Source organism: Bacillus rossius, chromosome 6 (assembly GCF_032445375.1).
Source record: "Bacillus rossius redtenbacheri isolate Brsri chromosome 6, Brsri_v3, whole genome shotgun sequence".
Lineage (NCBI taxonomy): Eukaryota > Metazoa > Arthropoda > Insecta > Phasmatodea > Bacillidae > Bacillus > Bacillus rossius.
In genome coordinates this window covers 6,872,561-6,899,476 of record NC_086334.1, presented here as the reverse complement: position 1 = coordinate 6,899,476, position 26,916 = coordinate 6,872,561, and the positions used below count along the sequence as shown (strand labels likewise).

The following is a 26,916-nucleotide window of genomic DNA, read 5'->3' as shown; positions in this document are numbered from 1 at the left end:
TTGCTAAATCATTGAGGATTCTGATCGGTCCAGTCTTTAGCATTTATGAATCGGTATTCGTGTCTGATGCGCGTGTCGCATTATTTAAGGCGAAATAACTGCCAGCGTCTGGGATTTTTAAAATATCTATCAACAGCTTGCAATGCAGCTTCTGTAGGCTATTGTATATTCACTTTTGGGGCAAAGGTCGTATATGTGTTCGTGGACTTCGGAAAATATTGTAACCCTGCTATGTTATTTCTTACTACTAGCTGCAGGCAGAATCCATATGTGATTTTTAATTACTTCCTGTGATGTCTAAAAATAACAAATAATTTATGTTAAGACACACCAAAAAATCGAACAATTGGATAACATTCACTAATCCCCCTTAAACCGTGCTGAGGTGTTTTCCGTAAGGTGGTTAAAATACAACGTTAATTCTGTATCTTTTATGTAGCTATTAAAAGAGTTTGACGTTTTGTACCATTCTACGTAAATATGGTGTACCCGCTTAGTCATTTAGCTGCGAACAACACAATGACGCTAGTGACAAGGCACCTTATGTTGTTTTAGCGTCGTTCTTGTCGCTCCTTCGTTCGTTGGCCAAAACACGCTTAATGGCCCCTCTACATGGGCGCAAAGTTAAAAAAAAAAAAAAAAACGATCACTGATCTGCGGTGGTTCCGATCATGATCGATCGGAGGCAGCCGGGATTTTTAGGTTAATTAAAAAATAAGGTAGCTTAGCTGACGCGCGTTTGAAGTGAAACTTCACATTTCAATAACCACTTCAACGATGAAACCAAACAAAACCCCACTGACAATCGGAAATGTTTATAATTTTTTTTACAGTTGTAATATAATTTATTTGAATTTTCAAGGAGAAAACTCATTTCCATCCTAAAAAAAATGCGGCGCTTCACTAACGCTTTTACGAGATTGAGGAGTGGGGCACTCAATGTTTCACTTCCTCTTTATTCGCCATAGAGTGCTACACTTCTAATGCGTTGCACTTTTAGTTGACGGGTCATCGCTTCGACTTAACCTTAGCGGCTGTAACAAAGTTTCGCGTCCAAAAAAAAATGGCGGCCAGTCGAGTGCGCGTGACGGGGAACGGGACCGAAGGGCTCGGCGTGGTTCTCGGCCGAGGGGACGCCTCGCGCACTGCCGCCTTGGCGACGCTTAATCGATGCGCGGTCCCTCGGCGACACTCGCGCGCGGTATTGATGCCGTGCTGGCTGCGGCTGCCGTCGCCTGGCCCGGCTCGTGCTAACTAATCGGCCCTCCCCTGCCACCCCTTCCATCCCTTCCACCCCTTCCAGGCCTTCCATCCCTTCCAGGCCTTCCATCCCTTCCACCCCTTCCATCCCTTCCAGGCCTTCCGTCCCTTCCACTCCTCCCACCCCTTCCAGGCCTCCCACCCCTTCCAGGCCTTCCATCCCTTCCAGGCCTTCCGTCCCTTCCAGGCCTTCCATCCCCGGCCGGACCCAACCTGGAAGCTGCACGAGTCTTCGGTCCTCCTTTCTGAATGCACGCTGGCGCTGCAACCCCTTCTTTCCGTTACAAGATGGCTTAATGAACAACTGTGGAGTGAGTGCAAATCAAATGGTACATTTTTAATGACTTAACTTAAACATAAAAAATATAACAGTGTATGTAAAATCTTTCAGTCTTTCAACGTCGAGGCATTTACGTGTGACGCGTTCGGTACTCTTGTTGTTCGGCTAGCCATGATAAAATCGATAGTACCATCCTGTTAAACATAATAATTGTTTGGAGGTTTTAAAAAGGGATTTTTTTTTACTGTTTTCCCTAAAATGTAGTATCATCCTGGGTATTATTTTAAAGAATTATACGATAAATATCGTGACCGAGCTTCGTATTATAAGTTTATGTGCATCATGACTTTAGATGTTTACACACCACTGGAGAGTATTAAAAGGCTCGCAATATTTTTTAAAATTTAAATTCAAGTTATTGAGTTTGGAGACACCGAGGCTCTTTACACCGGGCCGCTGCTAACGCGCTACTGCGCCACATGCCATTGCCAGTGTGAACATGGATTCGGAGGAAGCAAGTGAATTGTGTTGTTTCTACAGCGAAAGAAATGCCGTCAAAACAGAATATCTTTGGATTCACCCCATATCCTACCCGACCGGTATACAAGAGGGATATTTTACACGCTTTGCACACGATCTTCTCCAGAACTAACGTGACCGTTGCCGGAGATTAACGAAGCGGCCATCGTCGCTGAAGACTTAAAACGCAGGTTCCCATCACGGTTGAGGTATCCAGACGGTTACGGCTATAACTTGAAATAAAAAGGGGTTGTCTATAAAGTCGGTTTACGGACGATAATTATACGCGATAACGTCCTAAGAAAAAATTGATGAAAATTTGCATACTTTTTAATTTTCAAATATTATTTACAGTTTTTGCAAATTTAATTTAAATAATTTGTTGAAATATAATCACGAACAATTAGTTAAAAAGCCCGCCTTAACCTGTTTGATATTATAGAAGCTTTTCTCGCACGGTGGTTGGCCGGTTCTTGCACGCTCGGCTCAGGCGGAAACGTGACCTTGAGTCATGCTTTTTCGTGCGTGCAGCCGGCGTTCATCGATTTATAAGAGATCACGTCAAAAAAAAAACCGTTGTGCTGAACATTATTATAAGATCAATAAGTAGGCGCTGTAGGGGACAGATTTGGTCGGAGTTCAAATCCAACCATTTCAATGTATATATATTTTTAAATTTTGCTTATAACCGCATACGCCTTTTTGCAGGTTGGCTAAAGCTAAGTTTACTATAAAAATAGCCACACCCGTCCATTGTTTCAGGGGTTTGACCCCAGGATCGCTTGCAACCAAGGGTGTTGGCCGGGAGAAGTGACCAGAGGATGGACACCAGGCTTTGCGCGAGGTCGGGTCACGACCCTTTCACCAGGACCGCGGTGTTGGCGGTTGGATGGGGAGGGGAGAGGTTGACCATTCATCACGGGGGTTCTGGCACAGTGGGGGCGGGGCCTATTGTGCCGCTGGCACCACTTGGCAAGGCGGTCAGCGCAGTACTTCACGTCGCTCCCTCCTATATCTGTCTCTCTCTCTCGTGGTCACTATAGCACCCGCGGGCTTTGCCTCGTCATTCGGATCACTTGCCACCTCACTGTGGGGCGGTGGCCTGATCTAGCGGTAGGGATAACACAGAACTGACTGCTTATAATTATTAAAAGTGATCGCAATTAGAAAATCTTAAGGCCCCCGCCTACCCGGGCACACATACGGTGCGCAGAGCTTCAGGAAAATCGACTCGATTTCAAAATTACTCAAGATATACGAAAAGCATTTAAGAGTTCGCTGAGGGCCGAAAAGCTCTTTTGATTTTGGATTACGTTTTTAAACTGTATTTTTAGAAGAGTTAAAATGGCTCAAATGCATGTTTTCAGAGTAATGTTTGGGCGTAAAACAACCAGTACAGATTCTTGAAAGCCCTTAAGGGACTTGCATTACACCTTCATCTTCATTTCTCGGCCACATATTGTTACGGTCAACGCTCAAATTTTACAGTTATTTTGTGACGACGAGAAGACTGCGCGTCAGTTCAGAGCCTTGCGCTTAGAGGTTATACCGCGCTAGAAATACCATCGATCGTCGCGCTTATCATCCCGCCTCACCAACACATATACTCCCCTGACGAGGCGAGCCCCTTAAGTTTGTCATTTTTTTTTGGGTGACGAAATTGTATTTATATAGTCACTGCAAAATCTTTCTGGCATAGACAGGAAATTGCTACCACCAACAAATATAAATGGTCAAATTCTAAACGCTACAACAACTTAATCTTTGCCGTTTTGCTTAGAAACCAAAATTAATAGGCGTTGTTTGTGTGTTGGGGTGGGATAATCAAATTTACAAGTCATGTATTTAAGGGAGTAATTTATAAGAGAGCAAGATTGAAACAGAACTGGACTGGATGGTGCCTGAACATCACGTCAAGCGTGTTAAACCACAACTACGGCCAGAGAGAGAAAAAAAGCACATCCATGTCACGAGAGTGAAGGACATCTGCGAACATGTTTGCAAACACGAATAAACGTTTGTCTGAAGAAGCCACCTGTGATGCCCCTGTAGGGTGCCAGAGGAATAGATCTTGGACTAATTCCTTCCTCGGCAGGGAATTCGCGATCTTCGTACGTCACTCCCCGGGGCTGTCTGTTCCGCCCTGTGGCGGACTCCCCTCGTTGAGGTCGGAGAGGAATGTTTAAGGGGGAGATGGAGGGGTTTGGTGGGAGCACTCCGTCGTGGTAGCGAGTCCCTCAGGGCACCCCCTGGGTAGGGAGGGGGTTGGGTCTCCATAAAACTGCCTCCGCCTGAGAGCTGACCTTGTCGGGCGACGGGGCGGCGTGAAAGGGGTGGCCTCGCTTTGCCACCCGGAGCGGCAAATTGCATTTTGCCCACACTCCCCCCTCTCCCGCTCCCGGTCACATCGTGCTTCTCGCGAGTGCCTTAGCGGGAGTTCGCAGGCACGCACGTGCCTCCGTAGTCCGCCAACACGCTCGCAACCCCGGCCGAAACTTGGAAGAGTTGCCGCGACGTGTTGCCGAAAGCGTCGTGTGACGAAAATACAATATACTCGTTCAACATATTCATCCTCAGGCACCCGCACTTAGCTGGGAAAATCTTCACTGATGGCGAGAACGGTTCGGAATCGATAACCTGATATCACCCAGGTTATTTTAAAACGTTTTTATTAACTCGCTTTCTTGTATGTTTCTCTGTTCGGTACAAATTTCGCAATCGATTTTTAAACTAACTTCCCGATGAGCTACAGACTTGAAACTTTGAACATACCTCAAAACTGGATGAAAATGCAATATTAACTCGCTTTCTTTCCAGCTTGTTTGTCTGTTCGTTGCAAAGTTGTTTGCTTTTGTTTACCAAAGCCCCCCCCCCCCCCCCCCCTACTCCGGATTCGTGCAATTAGGCTACGAGCAGAACAGTACAGTTTTGCGGGATGCATAACTCAGTACCCGCAGGCGGTGCTTATATCACGCGTACAGTGCTAGGAGAAATGTCCCACACACGGTCATATAGTAAGGTCAGGCGACTTCCTATCCTTCCCCTTGGCGAACCCGTCCACTTAGCAAAGCTCACGGTGACTAGCGAACTAATGGCGCTGGTAACAGTTTAGTTTAGAACTATGTAGACGCGTAGATGGCGCTGCATTGAATTTGACACGCAATGTCGTTTGGTTCATCCGTTAAGGCTTGTATGTCTCCGTACATTATATATTGCAAAAGCCCCTCATTTTTAATTTTAAACCTTACCAGTATTTTTATAGGTATTTAAAATTCACAATCACAAATTTTTATTACAATCTGTATGGGGTTAGGAATAAAATCAGATACTTAATCTGTACTAAAAATTAGATTAAATAAATTGTTAAATTTGACATACAAGCTAAAAAGAAGAAAATTATTAAATAAAAAGTTTTTAAAACTGACTAAAAAGTATCAAATAGTTTCCCTTGGCCCCGTAAAGATTTATAACCCCATACAGATTCCTAATCCCATACAGATTGCCCTAAACATTTATGAATTTTGATTTTTAACACCTATGATTTAACTTGGAAGATTTAAAACGGAAAAAAAGTTTGTCTCATGCAATAGACAATTGATACACGAATAGTTCAGTAACAGTATTATTGCACTGCAAATGACATGAACTGTTGTGTGAGTTTTCACAACGACAGTTACTACCTACGCTCCATACTATTATCAAACGCATGCGCCCCACGATTTTCATTTTAAAACTACAAGTTAATTCATAGGTGTTTGTAAGACAATCTGTACGGGAGTAGGAATCCGCATGGGTTTATAAAAATTTACGGGGCTGGAATTAATTATTTTATACTTTTTTGTTAGTTTAAAATTTTTTTTTAAAATAATTTTTATTTAATTGTTATTTGTTAAACTTAGACATTACTTTTCATAAGATTTCTCATCTTACGGAACGGTTTAACGTCTCCTCTCCTGATCTACCGGTTTCGTTATTAGCTGGCTTTGCAAGGAAACAGTCTCTGAGTTGTCTACAAGCGTAACTCGCGCATCGAATACTCAAACCACTAATATATTTTATTTCTAAAGTTTAGTGGAAATGTTGATGCATCACTACTAGATGAATTTTTTGACGATTTATGTTAGGGAATGCAAAACATTCAAACATTCATTGAAACATTCGTGCAGAGTTTATATGTTGCCCAATAATGCGGGAGGGGCGAATAGGGCTTCGATGGCCGTTATCCCCGAAGTTTTACACTCCTGTGTAGATGGTCCGTGGTTCGAGTCCAGTTCACGAGCTGCGAGTATGCGCCATAGTTGTTCGGGCTCGCTGTAGTATGGGAGATCTGGTAGCCTCGTGCACCTGTGCTTAGTCGTACGACGTAAAACGGTGTTCTGTGTGTGTGAATATATTTCTGAAAACTAATCCTCTGAGACGTGCGAAACATCCAACTGTCTTCGTTCAAAGGAATATGAGTCCCCCATAGACTATAGCGCGCCTCACGCTTAGATTGCATTGCAGAGTGAACTGCACCTACCGTTGGCAGGCTGATGCTGCCCGGCTTGTTAACATCAAAAATCTCATATTGTACTAGCAGAACCCGACAGACTTTGTCCTGCCAGTGTTTATTTACTTACCTCTGTATATCTCGGATGGTTTGTATGTAATCTAGAATCTATAAAGCGTTTGAAATTGTACCCTATTTTAAACTCACCCACCAAGTACTTATCACAGTCACAATCACTATTTGTTGTTATTGAGGATTAAGAATAGTAACAATCACAATATACCAAATTTCTTGGCGATCTGTTGAATGGAATAGAAGTTGATGTGCTGCAGTGCTATCTAGTGGCGAGTTATATCAGTTTGGATAGTGTGGAAATATTTTCCGTGTTCAAAAATATATATACATAATTTTCATGGGGATCGGTTAAACAGTGTGTAGAAGTGGATGCGCTGCAGCGCCATCTAGCGGCGAGTTACAAAAAAAAATGGATAGCATGAAAACCTCCGTGAAAAAACACTTCGATGTGCCAACTTTCTTGGCGATCGGTCAAATGGTACCTGAGTTTATCAATCTCATATTACCAACATTATATATATAACATTGTATATTATAATGAGTTTTAAAATATATTTTTTAAATTTTACTATATGTTGATTCTTTTAAGACCACAAAATATAGTGTCCATTGACAGTTGTAATCATTCTGAAAGAAAGAAAAACGAGCTAAATACTAATTATTGTTTTACAGGAGATACTATTTGTAGAAGGCATTCAATTAAATTATATGTTGAGCTGAAACCGAACTATTATTTATAATATTAAGCGATTGGAAAAAAAAATGTTGATAATATGATTGAAACCAATATAGCGTCAATCAGTTACGTCTCTATATATGTAAAAATTAAATATATTCCTTATGCTTTTGATGAAATACACCAAGAAAATGTATATCCGAAATTCTCGTTACAAATTTTCCTTTACAAAATATAATTTCAGATACATTCAATTTTTTTTCTTTACTTTATAAAGTTCTGTCTAAAACCTTTTATTCTCTATGGCGTATATCTGGCAACAGAGCACATCGAATCAAGTCTAGCGCTAATAGCAGAAATAGTGCATTGGACAAAGAGAGTAAGTAGCCTATATCTTATATCTTTAAACGAGCAATAAATTCTTGTATATATATAATCTGAATCTCGGAAACGGCTCCAACGATTTTCATGAAATTTTGTATACAGGGGGTTTCGGGGGTGATATCTCGATCTAGCTAGGATTCATTTTTATAAAATGTCGTTTTATCCGTGTTTTCAATAATCTTATCTTATATCTTTAAACGAGCAATTCTTGTGTGTATATAATCTGAATCTCGGAAACGGCTCCAACGATTTTCATGAAATTTAGTATGCAGGGGATTTCGGGGGCGACAAATCGATCTAGCTAGGATTCATTTTTAGAAAATGTCGTTTTATCCGTGTTTTCAATAATCAACTTTATCGATAATCAACTTGAACATAAATGACTCTTCCTGACATCTATTGGCGAGTAATAATACTTTTTTTTTAAATTGGGAGCAACTAATTGCTTTAACGACACAACAACACTAAAGCTAATCCAGTATAATGGCGTTGTTAAGCAACACTAAGCCAACGAGTGTTTGATTTGAGGTTAGACCAAGAAAATAAATTGTTTACTTATATTATTTGTGTCTTTTTAACTCATGTGTTCACTTAAAAATACCTAAACTATCTTTAAAAAAAACGCTTATTATTATGTCGGTAAGATCGAAAAATATTATTCATATTTCATTTCATCAGTATGTAATTCGTATTTAAATATAATTTCTAAAAACACAATTTACAAAAAAAAAATACCGGTACTGTCCATTAAAATGCACACTGGAAACTAAGTAGTGTGAGACAGTGCATAGCTTAACCAAACTACAAATCTTTTACTCGAAAGTGTTTCAGAAAGTGTATTCCTGTAAACGTGTATTTGCAAGGAAATCATCCTCCCTGGATTCATCTCCCGCCCTCATCCCGCAGGCGTGCCGGAGACCACGTGACATGGTTGTTATGTCCTGTGACGGTACTCTAACTCGCGACGTTACCCAGTGAGGCGTTGTGTCCAGTGGACGATTTTGTATCTGTGCGATTTTTATCCGTTTCTTTTAACTCTTTTTTTAAACTGTAGCAATAATACCGCACGTTGTGCCAGTAAATTTAGTACCCAGCCCGACAACGGATTATTGAGGACGGGAGCAGATAGCAGTTCCCGAAACGTCGCTTGTTTCTGTTTAGGTAAAACTATTGTGGTTGTTTGTCTTTTCGTTTTGTCATGTTTTTTGTCTCGCTTCAACTGTTGTGCTGAATTATTTTGGGTTTCAATATTTTTGTGTTGTCATCATTTGTGGGGACTTTTTCGTTCTCTTAGTACATTTTTCTTTGTTTTTCTTTGTTTGTTTGCTGACCATATTCCTGTTTCGGAATATTTTGTGGTGTTCATATCCTTGTTGACAACAGCAATTGTTTGCTTAATTTTGTGTGTTTTTGTCCTTTTTTTTTGAGTATTTTTATTTATTTATTTTATTTATTAGTTTTTCTTCAAACAGAAAAAGTTCTTAGCAATGGCGTATGTCCAAAAACTTACATCAAGTCATGCACTCCCATTGCACAAATCTTTTAAAGATAACAACGGATTATTGCTTGTGTAAAATACACGTGGACTCAGAATTTTTTTAAATTTTCTGCTCATTTTTACAGCTTTCCGAATCTTGAATTATTTAGAATTAATTCCGGTGCGTGGATTACTTATGGACATAATGGTTTTCTCCGTGGGCAGTGTGCGAGTATATATATTTATTTAAATTGTATTTTAAAGCTTTGCTTTCCACAGTTGGGGAATATTTTACGGTATACATCCTTCCTACCCTCGTTCTATACCCCTCCCCTTTCCCTAAAAAAAATACTGTTCTATTGATGTTGAAATAAATTCTCGACGTTGCATCCGGCCTCTGTTTTGTGGTTGGGGGGGGGGGGGGGGGTGGGGGGAGGAAGTGGTACCATAACGTGTGTTAAACAAAGGAGGTTTGTTTATCCGGTGAGGGTTTGAGAACTACACAAAAAAAAGCTCATCTGATTTTAAAAAATCAGAATATATTCATTGGTTGAAAAAACGCTTGTCATTGTTTCCGTGTATAGAGGTTTTCAGTTGTCACAGGTTTTATGTAATGCACTTGAAATGAAAGATGATCAATTTAACTATATACAATGTCAGAAATTCAGTTAATAAGTTGGCACTCGAGAGTGATTTGGACAATTCCGCAATATAGGCCTACACAATATCGCATACTCCAGTTTTTTCGACATTCAGAACTTTTTTTTATATTGGCTTGCAAATTTCTTACAGACTATTTAGAGGTCAGGAAAGTGACGCTTTGCACGATTGACGACGAAATTAGCATTCTCTATCCAAAGAGTTTGGGAGCCTTGAGGCACGCTAACACGTGGTGTCTGTGGCGACATGCACTTAGTTCTCTCTCTCTCTCTCTCTCTCTCTCGGGTTGTCTCGTGGCAAGAAGAGGCAAGAGAGGCAGTTGTGGCAGTTGTGGCAAGAGAGGCAAGAGAGGCAAGAGAGGCAAGAGAGGCAAGAGAGGCAAGAGTGGCAAGAGAGGCAAGAGAGGCAAGAGAGGCAAGAGAGGCAAGAGAGGCAAGAGAGGCAAGAGAGGCAAGAGAGGCAAGAGAGGCAAGAGAGGCAAGAGTGGCAAGAGTGGCAAAGAGGTAGCCGCACAGAGCCGCTTATCATCCCCAGTCGCTCAGTCGAGCGGTCTGCCGCAGATGCAATCGATTTATCAAAACTCTCTCTTTCGAGCTCCACCTCCCCTTCTTCCGCCATTTCTCACATCGAATGCATGGCACACATCATTCGTCTTGTGACAGTCGAATACTGTTGCTCAGTCCTCCATGTGCGGCCCCACACGACCGTGTTGTGTGGTGAACGCACGGGCTGTCCCTCTTCCTTCCACCCGCTCTCCCAACTGCCCTTACTTACTTCTTTCTGATTTACCCATTGAATCACTACTAAACGTCCAGTGTTGTATATTTTCACGTTAAGTGATCGTAATTATGAAAAAATTGAATGGTTTTACCGCTAGTAAAATATATTTAGTAAATATTTGTGAAGAATATTTGAGACGAAAAGTAAAATGCAAGAGCGCTATTGAGATAAATTTACAGTAAAAGCTTTCAAATAATATTAATAACGTTCTTTAAATGATTCACGCAATGGGGAATTCCTTTAACAAACAGTGCTAAACTGCAATAGCATTATGTCCAAGAAGTTTTATTAAATCAGTATTAATAACAAAACATGAAGCTAACAACACTGTGTGTGAGATAAAGCTTTAAAGATATGTAATATATATATATATATATATATATATATATAAATAAACATTTAATGTGTACAGTTCTGCAGGAAAGTAGTGCACAATATAAAGCTGGAGTCAAAATGCCATGACGGGCCCGACATACTCTGTAACCAATGAAATACAAGGTCGTGTGACCTCACCTCGGGGAAATACTTGCCTCGACGCCCCGCAAGGAATAGATTCTATTTCTAATTTTGTTGTGTCGTGCTGCCCGACCGAAAAAAAAAGTAAACGGAAATCTTCGAAAAATTTAATTTAATTTTACGTGTGGTTACACTTTAATTTTAGTAGCTTGCCTTCTTCTGTTCATATTGTTACGATCGCGCTTGGCTGCAGTGCTTGGCATCGCCGCGCTCGTTCGGCCTGTCTGCGCCCCCCTTCCACCCGCATCCTCTCCCTGGTATCTCGTGTCATACTGTCTCGCAACATCCTGACCGTCGCAGCGTGCACCTGCCTCAGATCGAGTTACTTAAAAGAGGCCGCACTGCGGAATAAAAGGATTCAGACATGTTTATCGGCGCGTTTTGTGGGAACCCGATGCTTGTTGCGTTTATCGGCGTTCTTTGAGCAGCCGCCGCGTCCTTCGAGGACTCACGACGCGTTTCTGGGCATTTCGACGGCGAAGGTCGCGCGATATCTCGGAGACATGCCCGATTGTTCTGGACGGGAACCCAAGGGCTATATAAGGAGGTTGGGCCGACCTTCAAGAGGAGTTCAATGGGGAGTTCTCCCGCAGCGGAGTTTCCGGGCGATAGTGCCGCGGGTGCGGCAGAGTGGCGAAGTCCTTGGACGAAGGTTCCAGGGCAGAGAGTCTGAGTGAGCAAGTGGAGTCGGGAGTTCTCCCGCGGCGGAATTTCCGGGCGATAGTGCCGCGGGTGCGGCAGAGTGGCGAAGTCCTTGGACGAAGGTTCCAGGGCAGGGAGTGAGTGAGTTCAGTGGAGTCGGGAGTTTCCGGGCGATAGAGTCGCGGGCGCGGCGGAGTCCCGAGTGAAGTTGCGAGCGAGTCGTCGTGTGGGATCTCGGCGAAGGGTGTGACGGCGGCGGCGGAGTGCGGCGACGGAGTCCCGCGGCGGAGACCCACGAGGGGTGCTGCGGCGAGAGTTGCGCCAGAGTTGCGGCCCAGCGAGGTGTGTGGAACGAGTGACTGGGGAATTTACATCTCTTTAAGTGTAGTTAATTATTTGCTAATTTAGAAGATTATTTGTAAGTGACAAGTAGCGGTAATAAATAAAACTGTATGTGTGAAATAAAAATCTTTGATTGGGCTATCCTTTACGAACCCGCAGGGAAATCGTAACAATATAAACGGACATCATCGTGTTTAATGGTAATATTGTTATTGTAGATTGGTGAATATTTAATTTAAGAATGGACGAGTTCAGCCAAGAACTTATAATTAATGTTCAGGCTTATGGTATTCTGTATGACATTGGTTGAAGGTGTACAGAAATAAGAAAAAAAGGACATGGGCTGAGATATCATGTTCTTTTTCTCTTTTACACTGTTTTTAGCGCATTTTATACTGCATTTTATGGAAGTATTTGTCTTGGAACGTCGGGATAGTGTTGTCGTGGTATTGTAACTCCAGCTTAATGCGTCGAAAAAAAAAAACTTTCGTAGAACTACTTAAGGGAGAAAATGTCGCTTCTTACAAGGAAAAATTGAATTAAAACAATTAAAACACTGTTGGTATCTTTGTAGTCATGCATCGTTTTGAAAGGTTTATACAAATTGAGAAATTGAACATTTATCAACCATAAATTATTTAGTTTCTTTTTAAGATTTAATTTATGTGCTTGGCACCGACAAAAAAATTACGTATTGCAATACTTTTCAAATGGAAACCATTTAAGTACATGGTCACATACTTATTGATTCGGTAGCCGAAATGCATGCGAAGCACAGTGAAACAAACTTTATTCGCATAATGTTCAAGTAAGTAGCTTTAGTAACACGATGGATTCAATATCATGTGCTTTTTGTCTGGTGAACCATCACCATTCCCAGTACCGCACGTTGCCACATGGGCGTAGACATGCATCGTTTGTCAGAACATGCAGTAAATTGATCAATTATATGATAATAGTTTCAACCATACTGAAAAATTATACAATTATACCAGATGTCAAATTATTAGAGTGTATCAAATAAAAGGTGGATATTTTCACCATTAATACTTTAGCTTTCACATATTTAATGAACCCCAATTTTTTTTTTGCACTGTGAGTCCATCTAAAAATCGATAACGATGTACCAGCAGTTGCTAACTGCGTTCCATTCTGATGCGCGTGTGTGTTTGAAGCCTTAGAATTCACATTCACAAGGATGTGTAGGAAGGGACCGCAGGTGTGTGTTAGCGAGGCTAGCAGTATTGCAAGCGAGCACAGAAACATGAGTATGAGTAATGGCCTTCCCTCCTACCCCCGCTTTCCCCTCTCTCGTATGCGGTGCGCTCCCCATGTTCCTGGGGAGATTTGTGGCGAATCAAAACCCCCTCCCCCCTTCACCATACGCTCTGCCCCTGTTCTCTCGTGATGCTGCTGCTGCACTGTTGTGGGCCGTGAGGAATAATGGGGCGAGAATACACTGGGTTCATTACTACAGGGTGAAATTTGTACCTTAGACTTTCACGATCGGAAAGCCATTATACTCGATTATTTGACGCACTTAAATTTCTAGTGCACAACCAGTATAAACATCAATTTTTAGTTCATAAGAAAATTTATTTTTTTTCGGCACATCCTATGTTATTTTTAAATATCACAGCTAACTGTAATCTAAACCTTCTGTTTCGTACAACCAATTTTGTGTGTGTGTTCAATATGCTTAATGATTTTTAACTCAAGGTAAAGATGCGGATTAGTGAATACTCTTTAAAAATGAGGTAGGGAAACTTATGACTTAGGGCTCAATGTTAATACTATGGGAATGTACACTAGTTTGAAAATATTTCAGAAAAATCGGGTAAAAAATTTAAACATTAATTAATAGTAGGAAGATTTTTCTTGAATTGAGATCTGCACTCTATGAAAGTTGGAGAATGATATTATTCACATCCTTTACTAAATTATGTGAAAAATGATGTTTGTTGTTAAAATATATATAATCCCGTGTTTCCATTTTTTCTGTATTGGGTAAGAGTTTTTTCTGTCTAAATCAACAAAATAATTGCTTTGGTACGGCCAACTCAAGTCATTGGTTCTCGGAAAAAACAACACAAACTGAAAGGATGAATTTGTTTATCTATCAGCTACTCCGCAAGTTTGACAGTACGTCGGTGCATTTGGTGAATGGAAGGTAGCACTCACAGCTGTCACTGTTGTTATCTGTTAGCTAGCCAGTGCCGTCCTTAGCAGACTAGAACCTGCAGACTATATCCAGGTAGGCGACATCTTAGTATATCTTTTTTCTCCATCTTTCAACATTTTATTAAGGCTCGGTTGTACCAAATTTTTTTTAAATTTTTTCCCTTCATATTCTTGTCATTAATATTATTTAAGGGCTCTTGTAAAATTTTAATCGCGATACAGCCATTGCATGAACAAATATTTTATCAGCTATTCACTGAGTGTAATATAATGAATGTAAAAACTCGCATAAATAACAACATGGCGAGAAAACGAAAATCCAACATAGTGTGCAAGACAGAGCCTTAAATCTTGGGGATTTTAGTTGTGAAGATTTACTGGTTGTATGGACCATGCCTGCATACTAATGTTCGATGGTTTGTGGTTAAATGCTTTAACCAGATTATTTGCCATTGTAGATAATGGTAGACTAAGGAAAGGGTGAGAACTGTATTGATAATTAAAGGTTATAAAATATGAATACTTTAACTGATATATGATTGTTAGTTCTGGAGAGATGAAAATACTAGCTCAATGTATCGAGAGTTGTGTAAACAATATCTGTGTACCTTGAACATTTAATATCACTAATATTTTATCAGTAAAATTATGCCCATTTATTTATAATAATATGCGAGCATATCCACATGTATTGGTAGCAGAGCGTGGTCGAGATACGAGGCCCAGAGGGTCAGAAGCTCATGTAGACTGTGCCCGGTCGTCGGGCGACCAGATGGGTGACTGCAGCGGGTCCTTCGTGGCCCGGAACCACCACTTCCTCGGGGACCAGCCGGGGGGTCTCTTCGCCCGGGGGCACCTGGACCCCCTTCAGCTCTGCCGCCTCTGTTGCCAAGTGCAGTCCAGGAGGGTGCGTCCATTTCACTGCCACTGGCAGCCATTTTGCTGCGAAACATTAACGTGGGATCAGTGATAGGCACTCAGTAGTCACCCATATGTTATAAAATTATGAGAATTGTTTCCTTAATGAGAACACAATTGTAAATTTTTGTATGGGTGGGAGTACACCTGAGATAAATGTAAGAAAGTGTCACACAAGTGAAAACCTCTCGTCCTCTCATTCAAAGCAGTTCCTGACAACAGTGGTATAGATGTGTAGTATAATCTTCGTGCCTCCGTCACAAGTTAATGTCGCATGTAGGAATGGCGAGGAGGGAAACAGTAGTTAACTACTATTGCACTTCAAGCTAGTTATGATATCACTAAGGGCATATTTCACCAACAGAGCTATGTAATAGGCCTAATGTACAAGTAGTTAAATTGTCTTATCAGTATCTACACTATACTACAAACAAGATCTTGATTTTTCAGCTAGTCAAATAAATGATTAAACCTTCGATTTTTTCTTACACAGTACTTTTATATGGATAGTTAAAAATGACATAAACCAAATATTGATTTTAAATACTAAATTAATTTTTTAAAAGGGAAAAAGATATTGAACTTATTTTCTTAGCCCCTATTGTTACTTCATGAAGCAGTTGTTTAGAATTTCATGCGGAACTGCCTTTTCATTACTACCTTTGGGGTTAAGTATTATGGAACATGCATAATTTTATTCCGACAAAGTTATACTGATTTTTTCCATTTGTAAATCTCTGTTAGCTAAACTATCCCTGACTTAGCAATTATCTACTATTCACTGCACAGTAATTTAGACTAGCTTTGTTTAGGAAAACCAACTTGTACTACTATGTGCACACATTGTACAAAGCTCTTCACTATATGCGATTACATAATAGTAATTTATCTGGATGCAAAATATACACTGACAAGGGAAAGTAATACTTAAATTTCCAGCTTATTCAGCCATGCAGAGCTTCAGAAAAACTTGCGCGATTCATGGATATGCTGAGGTTGTTAATGAACTGTATTTTTTGAAGAGTAAAAATTGCAAGAAAAAAAAACGGGGGGGGGGGGGGGGGAAGACCTCGACATGACGCAAAACATCAATTCATTCATTCATTCTTTCTTTCACCCATTGAGTATTAGCTATAGATATGGTACAGTTTTATTAAGCACCCGTGCGCAGCCTTAACTGCATCTGGAAAGTTTGCCAGTAGCTGCCCTCATGTGAAATCACTCGTTTGGCACATCAACTCGTTCAGTGCGATCACAGCGACTAATTAACCCATCACTTGCTTTGATGCAGTCGGCCAACGCAAACGAGGCTTGAGCACCCGAACCCACATATCACTGTGTGTAGCTTACACTTGGCGAGTTTACCAGCCACTCGCCCACGAACTACTCGTGGACACAAGACTAGTCGCCGCTCGCTACGATGCAGCAAGCAAAGTTCCTTAGTACTCGCTTGCCATATTTGTGTTTCCGTACACTGTTTTTTTTGTATTATTACAAGAACAGTCCTTGGAAACTCAGTTGCCAACGATATCACTTGTAAAATTGAAAGGCAGAATTTTGTACCATTTGTAATTTTATAAAGGTCTGCCTTGCACTTCTGCGAATGATATCTTTGACAATTGAGTTTCCAAGGACTTTTCTTGTAAAAGTACAAAAAAATATTTTACCGTGTAGGTCGTTTTTGTTTTAAGTTTCTGATAACAGTAAAAGTACGTAATTGTTAAAAAAAAAAAAAAAAAAAAAAAAAAGGCGTGTGCGTGAAGTCCACGCGCGACTGAAGTGAATCTTCTTGCTTATTATATTATTAGGTAAATAAAAACAAAATTATCTTCGACTGAGGTCACAGATAAATAAAAATATGTATGCAAATATGCGAGCGCTAAATCATGCTATTTCGCAAGTATGCAAAATTTCAAGTGTGCAAGCATTCAAGTATGCTGAATCATTTCTACCTCTCCCCTGCCGTCTCCTCCTCTACCGATTCCCCCCACCACGTACCTAACTATTCCTATCATGCAATCAGCATTTTCGTAGCGCTCGTAAATTTTAGCCCCCTCAGCAATGAAGTTTAACTTCAAAAATGTACGATGGTTACTGATTGAACTTTGTACGAGTGAATGCAAACTACTAACTGGGAATAAGCACGTGTTCCGGACGGAGGGGAGAGAGTGCGACCTCACCGTGGCGGAACCTCCGCCTGCAGATGCCTCGCAGCAGACGGTGCAGTAAGGCGCACAACCCCATGTCGCACTGTCCCGTCGCGCGGGGCGGCGCGCCTTATAGCCGCTCCCCGAGGCCCGGCCTCGCTTACACTAGCAGCTCGTTTTCCCGCTCCGAACACGTCCCCCTTCCTGGTTCGTCGTTTTCTTTCATTTTACTGACAGTTAAACTACACAACAACTATCGCTTTGATGTGTAACATCTTACTGTAGTTGTATTATCTTTGAAAGATTTGTGCAATGGGAGTGCATGACGACTTGATGTAAGTTTTTGGACATACGCCATTGCTAAGCAAAGGCGTATGTCCAAAAGCTTACATCAAGTTACTGTATTTGGTAGGCGTAATTTCGTGAACGGAAATGTGTAACTACGGCGCTGCCATCTGTGACGGATGGCGCTAACTCAAAGTTCACAAAGACAAAGGGAAACTCAGTACACTGTTCAATGAATTTTAACAAGATGGGCAGCAGTATTTTAATTAAATTCCTTGTCGAGAATCACGTCCAAAGCCGGAGTTGAGAATTTTTTTTAAGTCTTTCTCCTTTTATGGGAGCCGTTTCATTATATTATTTAAAACTTCTGTCTGCAAAATGGAATGCTTCGGCAACGAATTATAGCGGCGGGTGCGGAAACTACGTGTGATTCGCTTACAAAAATTTATTTGTAAACACAATTTGCGTATATTTATCGCGCTTGGCATTGTTTAAAAGAATTGTGTTTTTTTTTTTTTTTTTAAACCGAGTTTTATGTTATAAGTGTATTTGCAACATGAGAGCGCGTGAATTCTCCCGTGTTATACATCTCTGGCGAGTAGCCTACTGAAAGACTCGCTCGCAATTTTTTTTCTTCAAACAATTTCTTTCGGAACTTCAACGACCTATGGAAAAAAACAGCGTCTGCAGACGAGTAGCGGGAAGATAGGCCAGTGCTCAACTTTGTCTGCGGCGACTTGTCTCAGTATTAGAGGTGTAAAAGTAACGAAATAAAGCGTACCCGTATGTATTAGTTACTATAACAATTATTAGGACTCGTTACTATCGTATCGTTACGTTACTCGTTACTTCTGATACCGCATAACATGCTATGTTATGTTACAGCAACGAATCAAGTCGTATTGCGTACGCGTACAGTATGACGTCGCGTTAATAATAATAAATCGAATATAAACAATTGACAATATTTGGTAGTTAACAGTTTTTGTTAACCAAGAAAAAATAAACCTCATTAGAGTGGCTTTATTATATTATCTCTTTTAAGATAAGAACAAGAAAAAAACGTGAAAATACGCGATAATAAAAAACAAAAACATACATATTTTTAATTTGTAAAAAATACTTTCTTACGTGGTTTCTGTTCCAATCTCAAACTTTGTCTACACACACAATACCTTTAATAAACAGTAAAAAACTTGGACGACGAATTTCCAAATTATATTTTACTTAATAAACGAACATCGTTCTTTGTAACGTACGTTTTTAAATTCATCGAATAAGCGCGCGCATGCGTAAAACATACGAAAAATGCGAGTAACGAAATGCATTCGTGTGTAACGTTTCGTTACTCGGTACTGGATGGCGCACCCGTTACTCAGTACCGAATACGTACGGTTTGCCACAGCACTACGTCAGTATCGACGAGTGAGTTCGCGGGTGAATCCACTGAGGCTGCACGGGAGCTTTTGGGAGCCTACACCTGAGCGGCGGACTCAGCGAACGAGTTAGTGGGCGAGTAGCTGGCGAACTCGTCAAGTGTAACCGAGGCTGCGAGAAGTAGCTCGCGGCTCGAGTGCTTGCAGCTGACAACCAACGGCTAGTCGTGACAGAGCTTGTATTGACGTGTTCTGCCCGCCCATTTGAACAGTTTTGTACAAAAGATTACAATTGTATGGACATGCATATTGCTTCGTTCTCATTCGCGCCCAGTAGTTCTTCATCCATCGCATTTTGACGTACGGGAATTCAATAAAACTCGTTTGATTCAATGTATTCTAACATCACCACAAGTTTTAAGTATTGACTTGTGCTATTCCCGGTTGACGCGGACATGTAGACAACACGAACAGTATACGTGCAAGTTATTTCAGCAGGAATAATGCTCGTCTAACTTTAAGTTGTGATGGTCTGGAGACAGACCAGTAGCGGTTGAAATAAAGACCCTGGGTTGCGTTTGGTCAGAGCTCGTAGACTGAAGGCCGCGGGTGCGTGGGACAAAGCTCATTACAATGGGATCAAGCATAGCTTCTGTGTAAATATCCACAGTGGTCATCTCGCTGATAGTTAAAAATTATATTGAAATTGAAATTATGCTGTACACATCGTTTCTAGACGACACTGGTAGGTTTTAACAAAACTTAATACGACCCTTGTGAAAAAAAATACGATATGCATACTGGCAAAAGTTTTAACTGTTGTTAAGCAGCCTTTCCTGTATGCATTCTGGGGGAGCGGGGTTCGGATCCCGTACGTGTCCGTCTCTTGTGATGTCCGTGTGTACGAGACGTGAAGTGCACAAGTCCAGCATTTCTTGTCATGACACCCTGCAGTAATACTATGTACAATCTTCCACTTCTCTATATTTAACACATTTTATGGGAACCGGAATGTAAGGAACGTCTTCATTTGGTACAGTATCGAGAACTAAGGGAAAAATAAAAGCACACTTGAGAACACGGAACATGGTGCACATTTACCCCCATCCGTTTCCAAAATCACTTCGGGGAAACTATCCGAAGAGGCGGGGGAGTAGAGTGAGCCAGCTGCAATGTGGGTTATGTCCGCTTGCGTTACGGGGTTGGATATTGGAAAGGGGAGGGGGAAGGGGAACTTGATAAGCCCTTTCCCCATTTCCCTAGGACAGGAATCCTCATCTTCGTCCAACTTCAACCTCCCCCCCCACTCCGCGTGATCCCCAAGTCTTGCGCCAGCCTGCTGGGTTGCCGCTGCCATCATGAATTTCTCCCACCCCTCACCAAAACCCCTTTCCCCTGAACCAACCCTCCCCCCCCCCCCTTTTCCAAAACACGTAGCCTTCCTTTCGTTGCTTTCCAATTTGCGTTACTTTAAATACATTTAAGGTGGTCGGCTCTCGCCTCTCTTTGAGAACAGGCTTGTCAGTTTTGCCTGGGAAACTTTCGAATCGTCTCGGAATTTAATTTCGTCCGGGGAATTGGAGGTTTTCTGTGAAGCCATCGGAATAATTTCTTTCCTTTTTTTTTTTAACTCCCGAAAATCCTTTAATATTGCGTATTGGATCTGTCGCTGCAGTTTAATGAGTTGTATGAATATCGATGTGCCACATTTTTATGTATTTATTTTTGTTCAGTGGATCTCACACGGAATAAGAATCCGGGATATAGAACACGTCAAGTGGTACAATTTAAAGTATTTGTGTAAAATATTTATTATGTGCATGCATTGCCGTTTTCACAAATATGTTAATTTCCTTAAAATACAATACATGTTCACAAACATTTACTGGTAGTAGATACATATAAATGGTTCAGTCAATTTAAAGTTACTATTTGCATAAAGAAAAAATTATAACTTTATACAATAAATGTAACATTTACTATAACATAAGATGTCAGGTCAACAAAACATCAGTTCTGTTTATTTAATTTGTATAAAATTCAAGAATTTATCCGGAGAGTAGAAAGGATGTACTTTAAGAATTGTTTTATTATTATTTTTAACTGATAAACGGTTTATGTTTGTTATTCTCTGGGACATTAAACTATAGCGTTTTAAGCCCACGAAATTTAGTCCTTTTTCGAATTGCCTGGTGTTATGTTCTGCTATCCTCAATTTTGTAGCATTAATGGTGTTATACAAGTGAATATATATATATATATATATTTTAAATTTGTTTTTCCCCTGATATATGAAAAAAAATGATTCTTATAATAACAGTCAGTATTTTAATTTTTTTTAAATTTTGGTGTACTGTGAAATGATATATTATAATTTTTTATTATTCTAATAGTTTTTTTTTTTGTAATTTGACAGTTTTTTTTCAACTCTACTACATTACCCCGAATTTCAGTGTTATACGTCATTACTGAGTGGAATTTGGCATAGTAAATGGCTTTCAGTGTGGCCAACATTTCGGCACGATTTGTTGCAGTCATCTTCAAGGGCGACTGAAGATGGCAGCAACAAGGCCGAAACGTTGAACACACCATCTATTTGACACAAGTAGCCTGAACCCACGAGCCGAGACGTAGTTTGTGATTCTGGCCAAGGGTGGAGAAACTCTTAATTGCCGAGACTGAAACCTATTTCCTTTAAAAGGAGTTTTGGGCCCGCCCGTTAGAGAGTAGCTTTCATAATGTATATTGCTAACATAAGTACATTGATTGTGAAAAGGAATGCATGAGCCATTATCAGGCAAACAAACCAGTGAAAATTAATTCACTCTGTTTTGGTAACCGCATGTTTTATGGTGTGGCATACCAGGTATTTTTTTATCTCTGAATCATTTATATATAAAATGACTTTTTTAAAAATTACAAAACAAGAAACCATTTTCTCTAAGCAGTTTGTGATCAAGTGTATAAATTAACATTATTAACCTAAAACGTTTTAGTAGAACTTCTAACCCGAGTTTTTTTTTTTTTTGCTAGTGGTTATGGGTCCATCCAACAGATGTCGCGCGAAACACGGTTTCAGTTTCCAATGCAAGGGTCTCCCTTCTACACCTCGCTCCCTGTTCTGTGGTTCTGGCCGCTGCGGAACTCGTGCTCAGCTGGGCTCGCTCCAACTCGCTCCAACTCGCTCCAACTCGCTCCAACTCGCTCCAACTCGCTCCAACTCGCTCCCTCGCCGGGGCGGGAGGGGATGACGCGCTCTGAATCTGACGGCGTCATTAACCGGGCCCTGGCGTCTTGACGGCCCTCCCCCATTCTCTCCCCCCTCCCCCCAGCTTCACTTTCCTGTCGCACGGCGGCGCAGTGCCTACCTTGGCCTTATAATGTTCTACACGTGTCAGTCCGCCCGGGTATCCATTTTGACTTGGGTTTAAGGGGGAAGTGTAGGAACCGTAAGACGCCATCTTGGTTTCAACAGTTTTTTTGGCCATATCGTTTATTATTCAAAATCGAACTTCGTTAAAGCATAGTTGATAATTAATTTGAAATGCTAGTGACTTTTTGCTACAAATAGTTTCATTGTGAGAACATTGATTTTTGTATTGAATATTTAATTTTTTTTTAGAGTTGACTACAAGTCAGTGTACACTATTTTAATGTCTTTGAAAATCCCTATATTTATTATATCTGCCTTAATTTTGGTGTCTCACACTCCATGTTTTTTTATTTGAATTTTTTCGTCATTGCTATTGGTTGCGGACTATTTCTCTAAATTAAACATTCTGCCTGTCGTGCATTTGTCGTTGAAACAAATATTTTCAACAGATATTACACTAGGTGAATATCTGTTGAAAATATTAGTGGCAGAACAAATGCAAAAGAGGTATCGAGTTTTGAAATAGCTCTTAAAGTAATAAAGACAATATATATATATATATATATATATATATATATTTTGGCGTGTAAGATTGAGCCTTAAGACTGTGCGTAACAAACATTAGGAAAAAAAACCATATTGAAACGTCTTAAAAAAGAGAACTTAAAGTGCTGAGACTGGCTAGAATGCTGCATGTGCTTTCGTGCTAGTCCTATCACTATTTTTCCTTGTCTTGGGTCGTTCATTTATTTCATGAATTGGCTTCAGTGTTTCAACCGCGGCGGAAGTCTTCGTGCTCGCGGACGTTTCGGCAGAATGCAAACGGCCTCACTTCTTTGAACGTACAGGTGTCCATAAAGGAGTGTCCCAGTTTCAACGGTGTGACAGTTTAATTTAGACTATTTGCAACAAATCGTACATCAAATTGAAGGTAAACTTAACCTAATTTTTCGTACAAATGTTACATATGTGCACATGTACTTAGTTATACGGCACGCATCCAAACTAAAGTCCAATTCTTCCCACACTTTGGTTTAACACGTCCGAAGTAATGGTAGCAATAGCCTCAACTCTGGAAAATCATTAGGTAGCGGCGGAACGTAGACACGATATTTTATAAAATCCCAGAGGTAAAAAAAAATCGCATGGCGTTATGTCTGGTGAACGTAGAGGCCAGCGAAAAGTAGAGCTCTGTCGTCTCGACCCGTGTGGCCAATCCAACAGCCAGGGACCTCGACGGTCAACTCTCGTACAAAGAGAGATTACAACAGGGAGGGCAGAACACAAAACGCTTCACGCTAAAGGAGTCGCCATTTTGCTTTATGTTGCGCTGCAAGCGAGAAAAACAAAGAAACCAATTACTAGCGCGCACGCTTATCTGAAATATTTTTCAAGTTACTCTTTAATTTTTGATCTTGAACCGAAACTCTTCAACGCTTATGCAGTTGATACTGTCAAAAAAATTTATAACTGGGACATTCGGTTTATGGACATAGTGTATTTCGTGAAGTTATATAGTGGTTTTGATGACACTCGCCGGCGGCAGAGTGTGCGCCAGACGGCATACTCGGTCACCCAGTTGCCTCGCCGCGCTCGCGTGAACGGGGGCGGGCTCCGGCGAGAGGCGAGCGGCCATGGTGGCGACTGCGATGACGTCACCGCGCCGGCCATGTCGGAGCTGAGCGCCGACCAACTGCAGCAGCTGTACCTCTGCAGTCTCCTGCTGGGCCGCAAGCGGTAAGGTCGCGGCGCCGCTACATTACGTTCTTTCCAGCGTCTCTTGCGATAACCCCGCTGGTTGTTTGTACTTTAAGAAACCTCAATGACAAGGGGGGTTGTTTGTAAAGTCTGTTTACGGACGATAATTTTTATGTGATAACGTCATAAAAAAACATTGATGAAAAATTGCATACTTATTAATTTTCAAATATCATTTACAGTTTTTTTGCAAAATTTAATTTAAATAATTTGTTTAAATATAATCACGAACAATTAGTTATAGAAATAAACTGAAATAAAATCAATGTCAATAAATTGTTAATTTGAAATGACGAAATTGGACAAATATAGCAAATTCTTTTAAACTGCTGCTTTTAAAAAGCCCGCCTTAACCTGTTTGATATTATAGAAGATTTTTCTCGCACGGTGGTTGGCCGGTTCTTTCACGCTCGGCTCAGGCGGAACGTGACAATGAGTCATGCTTTTTCGTGCGTGCAGCCGGCGTTCATAGATTTATAAGACGTTATCACGTCAAAAAAAATTATAAAGCAATATAAAAGTATATATCTTTTTCGACAGTTATTGAAGTTTCTTATTATGTACAGTGTAACCAACAATTGTATGTGATTTAATGCAATTTCTTGGACATACGCCATTGCAGTTTCGCACTGTTTGTCATGGGAAAAATAATTCATAAATGCAAAATAAGAAAAGAAAGTGAAAACACAGACCCACAGAAAACACGCCTAAATCATCCTGATGTCAAAACAGATGAACCCAACAATGAACCTAAACAGGGTTTTTTTTACGGTTAACACGACGACGACACATTCAATCTTAAATTGTCAAGACAACACAAGAATCCCGGGGAATTCTTGTTTGTGCCTGATGACGGGAGCAGATGCCAGTTCTCGAAACGTCAAAACAGTTTTACCATAAGAAACCTACTGTGGTCGTCGATGTTGTCGGTGTGTAATCCATAATATATGTTTATCTTCATCGTTATGTTCGTATATTTGCTGCGTTTCCCAGGTTTTGTTGTCTGTATGCATATTGTCTTATTGTTGAAACTGTCTCGTCGTTGTTAGGCTGGGTTCACAATTAAAAAAATTAAGCGAGTGCATAGCAAGCCATGCACACGACCTGTGCGAACTGCGAAATTGGTTCACAATTGAATTCTTACTGTTAATATCAGCCAATGAAATTTCGTGAACTATGCGACATCTGTTAGCAGTGTTAGTAAATAAACATATTAACTTTCAAAATAACGATAATACTATTATTATCTCGACATTTTCTTACCACAATATGGTTAATAAATATATACATATTTCTAGTCCCGCCAAAAAAGCACCCGGCTCTTCTCTCATTGGCTGTTGTGCCATGCGTACGCGACCGAAATAAGATATATTCATTTCACTCCTATGCGCACGACCTCGCTCCCATGCACACGACCAACTTTCTGCTACTGTGAATCGTTAGGTTAGGAAACATGGCGTTCATATCCTATGCACACGACCTACTGTTACTGTTACTGTTATTTTTTCAATTGTGAACCCAGCCTTAGTCCACTGTGTTCATCTGTGCTGATATTTTTTTTCCATGACTTAATTCATTCCGGTATTCAGTACTTGCTTGCGAGCAAAACCATAATGCATCGCAAAGGAGTAAAGACGAGATATAACTGTAAGAACATAAACGTACAATAAATAGCTGTTCTGTACTTTCTAAGATAGGTGGTCATGGAATGTATTTTATATCACATAGGCCTACTCATTTCGCATTGCATCCATTTGCGTACTATTATCAAAAATAATTCGTAGTCTTGTTAATTTTATTTTTTAAACGTGCGTTGATATTCGGAACACGTACTTAACTTATAGCACATTTGCATTGGAACAGTACATTACACAAATAACAGTGCATTGATTTTGTTTTATGGATTTGAAATGGTTGTGTGTATTGATGAAAATTGTACTCGTAAAGAATTTTAAATGGTTTGACTAGCGTATTAGTAAAATTTGTAACGAATAAACGGAATAAAGCGACTAAACTTTGGCTTCAATATTTGTAGTGCAGTACTTTTTAATTAATTCGTTGTCAAATCTCACTGGTTTACTGGTATCTTCAATATCGCACGAACACGATGCCTTGCCTGTAATCTGCCGAGGGAATAAATGGCGCGCAACAGAGACATAAGGTTAACATGAACCTTCTGCATGTTGCGGAACCGTAAGTCATCACTTGTAAAAATTTCAAATTTTTTTTTTAAAAAACTGTTTAGTGTAAATATACAACGGTAGGTTTACTAGAGAGATTCTCGCCCATAATAAGTTTTAGAGTGATTTGGCCCCCGCCATTTTATAATTTTGATGTATCAAGCCACAACTCTGATTTATTTTTACCAGACAGGGCGTAGGCCTTACCTTTAAGGTACTTGTTTAAATCGAAATTCGCGGACTTTTGTAATCATTGCTATTTTTGCACTCACCTTCGTTTGAAATATCAGTAAAAAATTTTTCCTGGTGATTACAAATTGCTACCTTTTAATGAATGCGGTACTGTGACAAGTTGTAAAAAAAAAAATCTGAGATATAATAACGTCTATACCACGTCAATTCAAAAATTATGGAGGGAAAAAAAATCAAACCTGAAGTTTTAGCCTGCAATTGTACAAGCAAAATAGCAGGGACTAATTCTTACCCTCCCCCTATTCATCTAGCCCTAATGCTCATGATTGTGCATGAATGATAGGGATACGATTAAATGATGAATTGCGATAAAACCGAAAAAACACCGAAAACCATGTCAAAACAC

The 26,916-nt window shown here is 40.3% G+C and overlaps 1 protein-coding gene across 3 annotated transcripts in view; it reads left to right on the top strand.

The window, feature by feature from the left end:
• The window catches only part of LOC134532559 (homer protein homolog 2-like), a 144,091-nt gene that overhangs the window by 86,680 nt on the left and 30,495 nt on the right, over positions 1-26,916 (top strand). Inside the window, exon 1 of one of the 3 annotated variants that reach the window (XM_063369081.1) lies at positions 23,946-24,117. The exons of the other annotated variants lie outside the window; for them this stretch is intronic. Within the exon in view, the coding sequence (XP_063225151.1) occupies positions 24,050-24,117 (68 nt within the window). The 5' untranslated portion in view covers positions 23,946-24,049. Of the gene's footprint in view, positions 1-23,945; positions 24,118-26,916 lie in introns of those variants that run through there. 3 annotated transcript variants of the gene reach the window in all.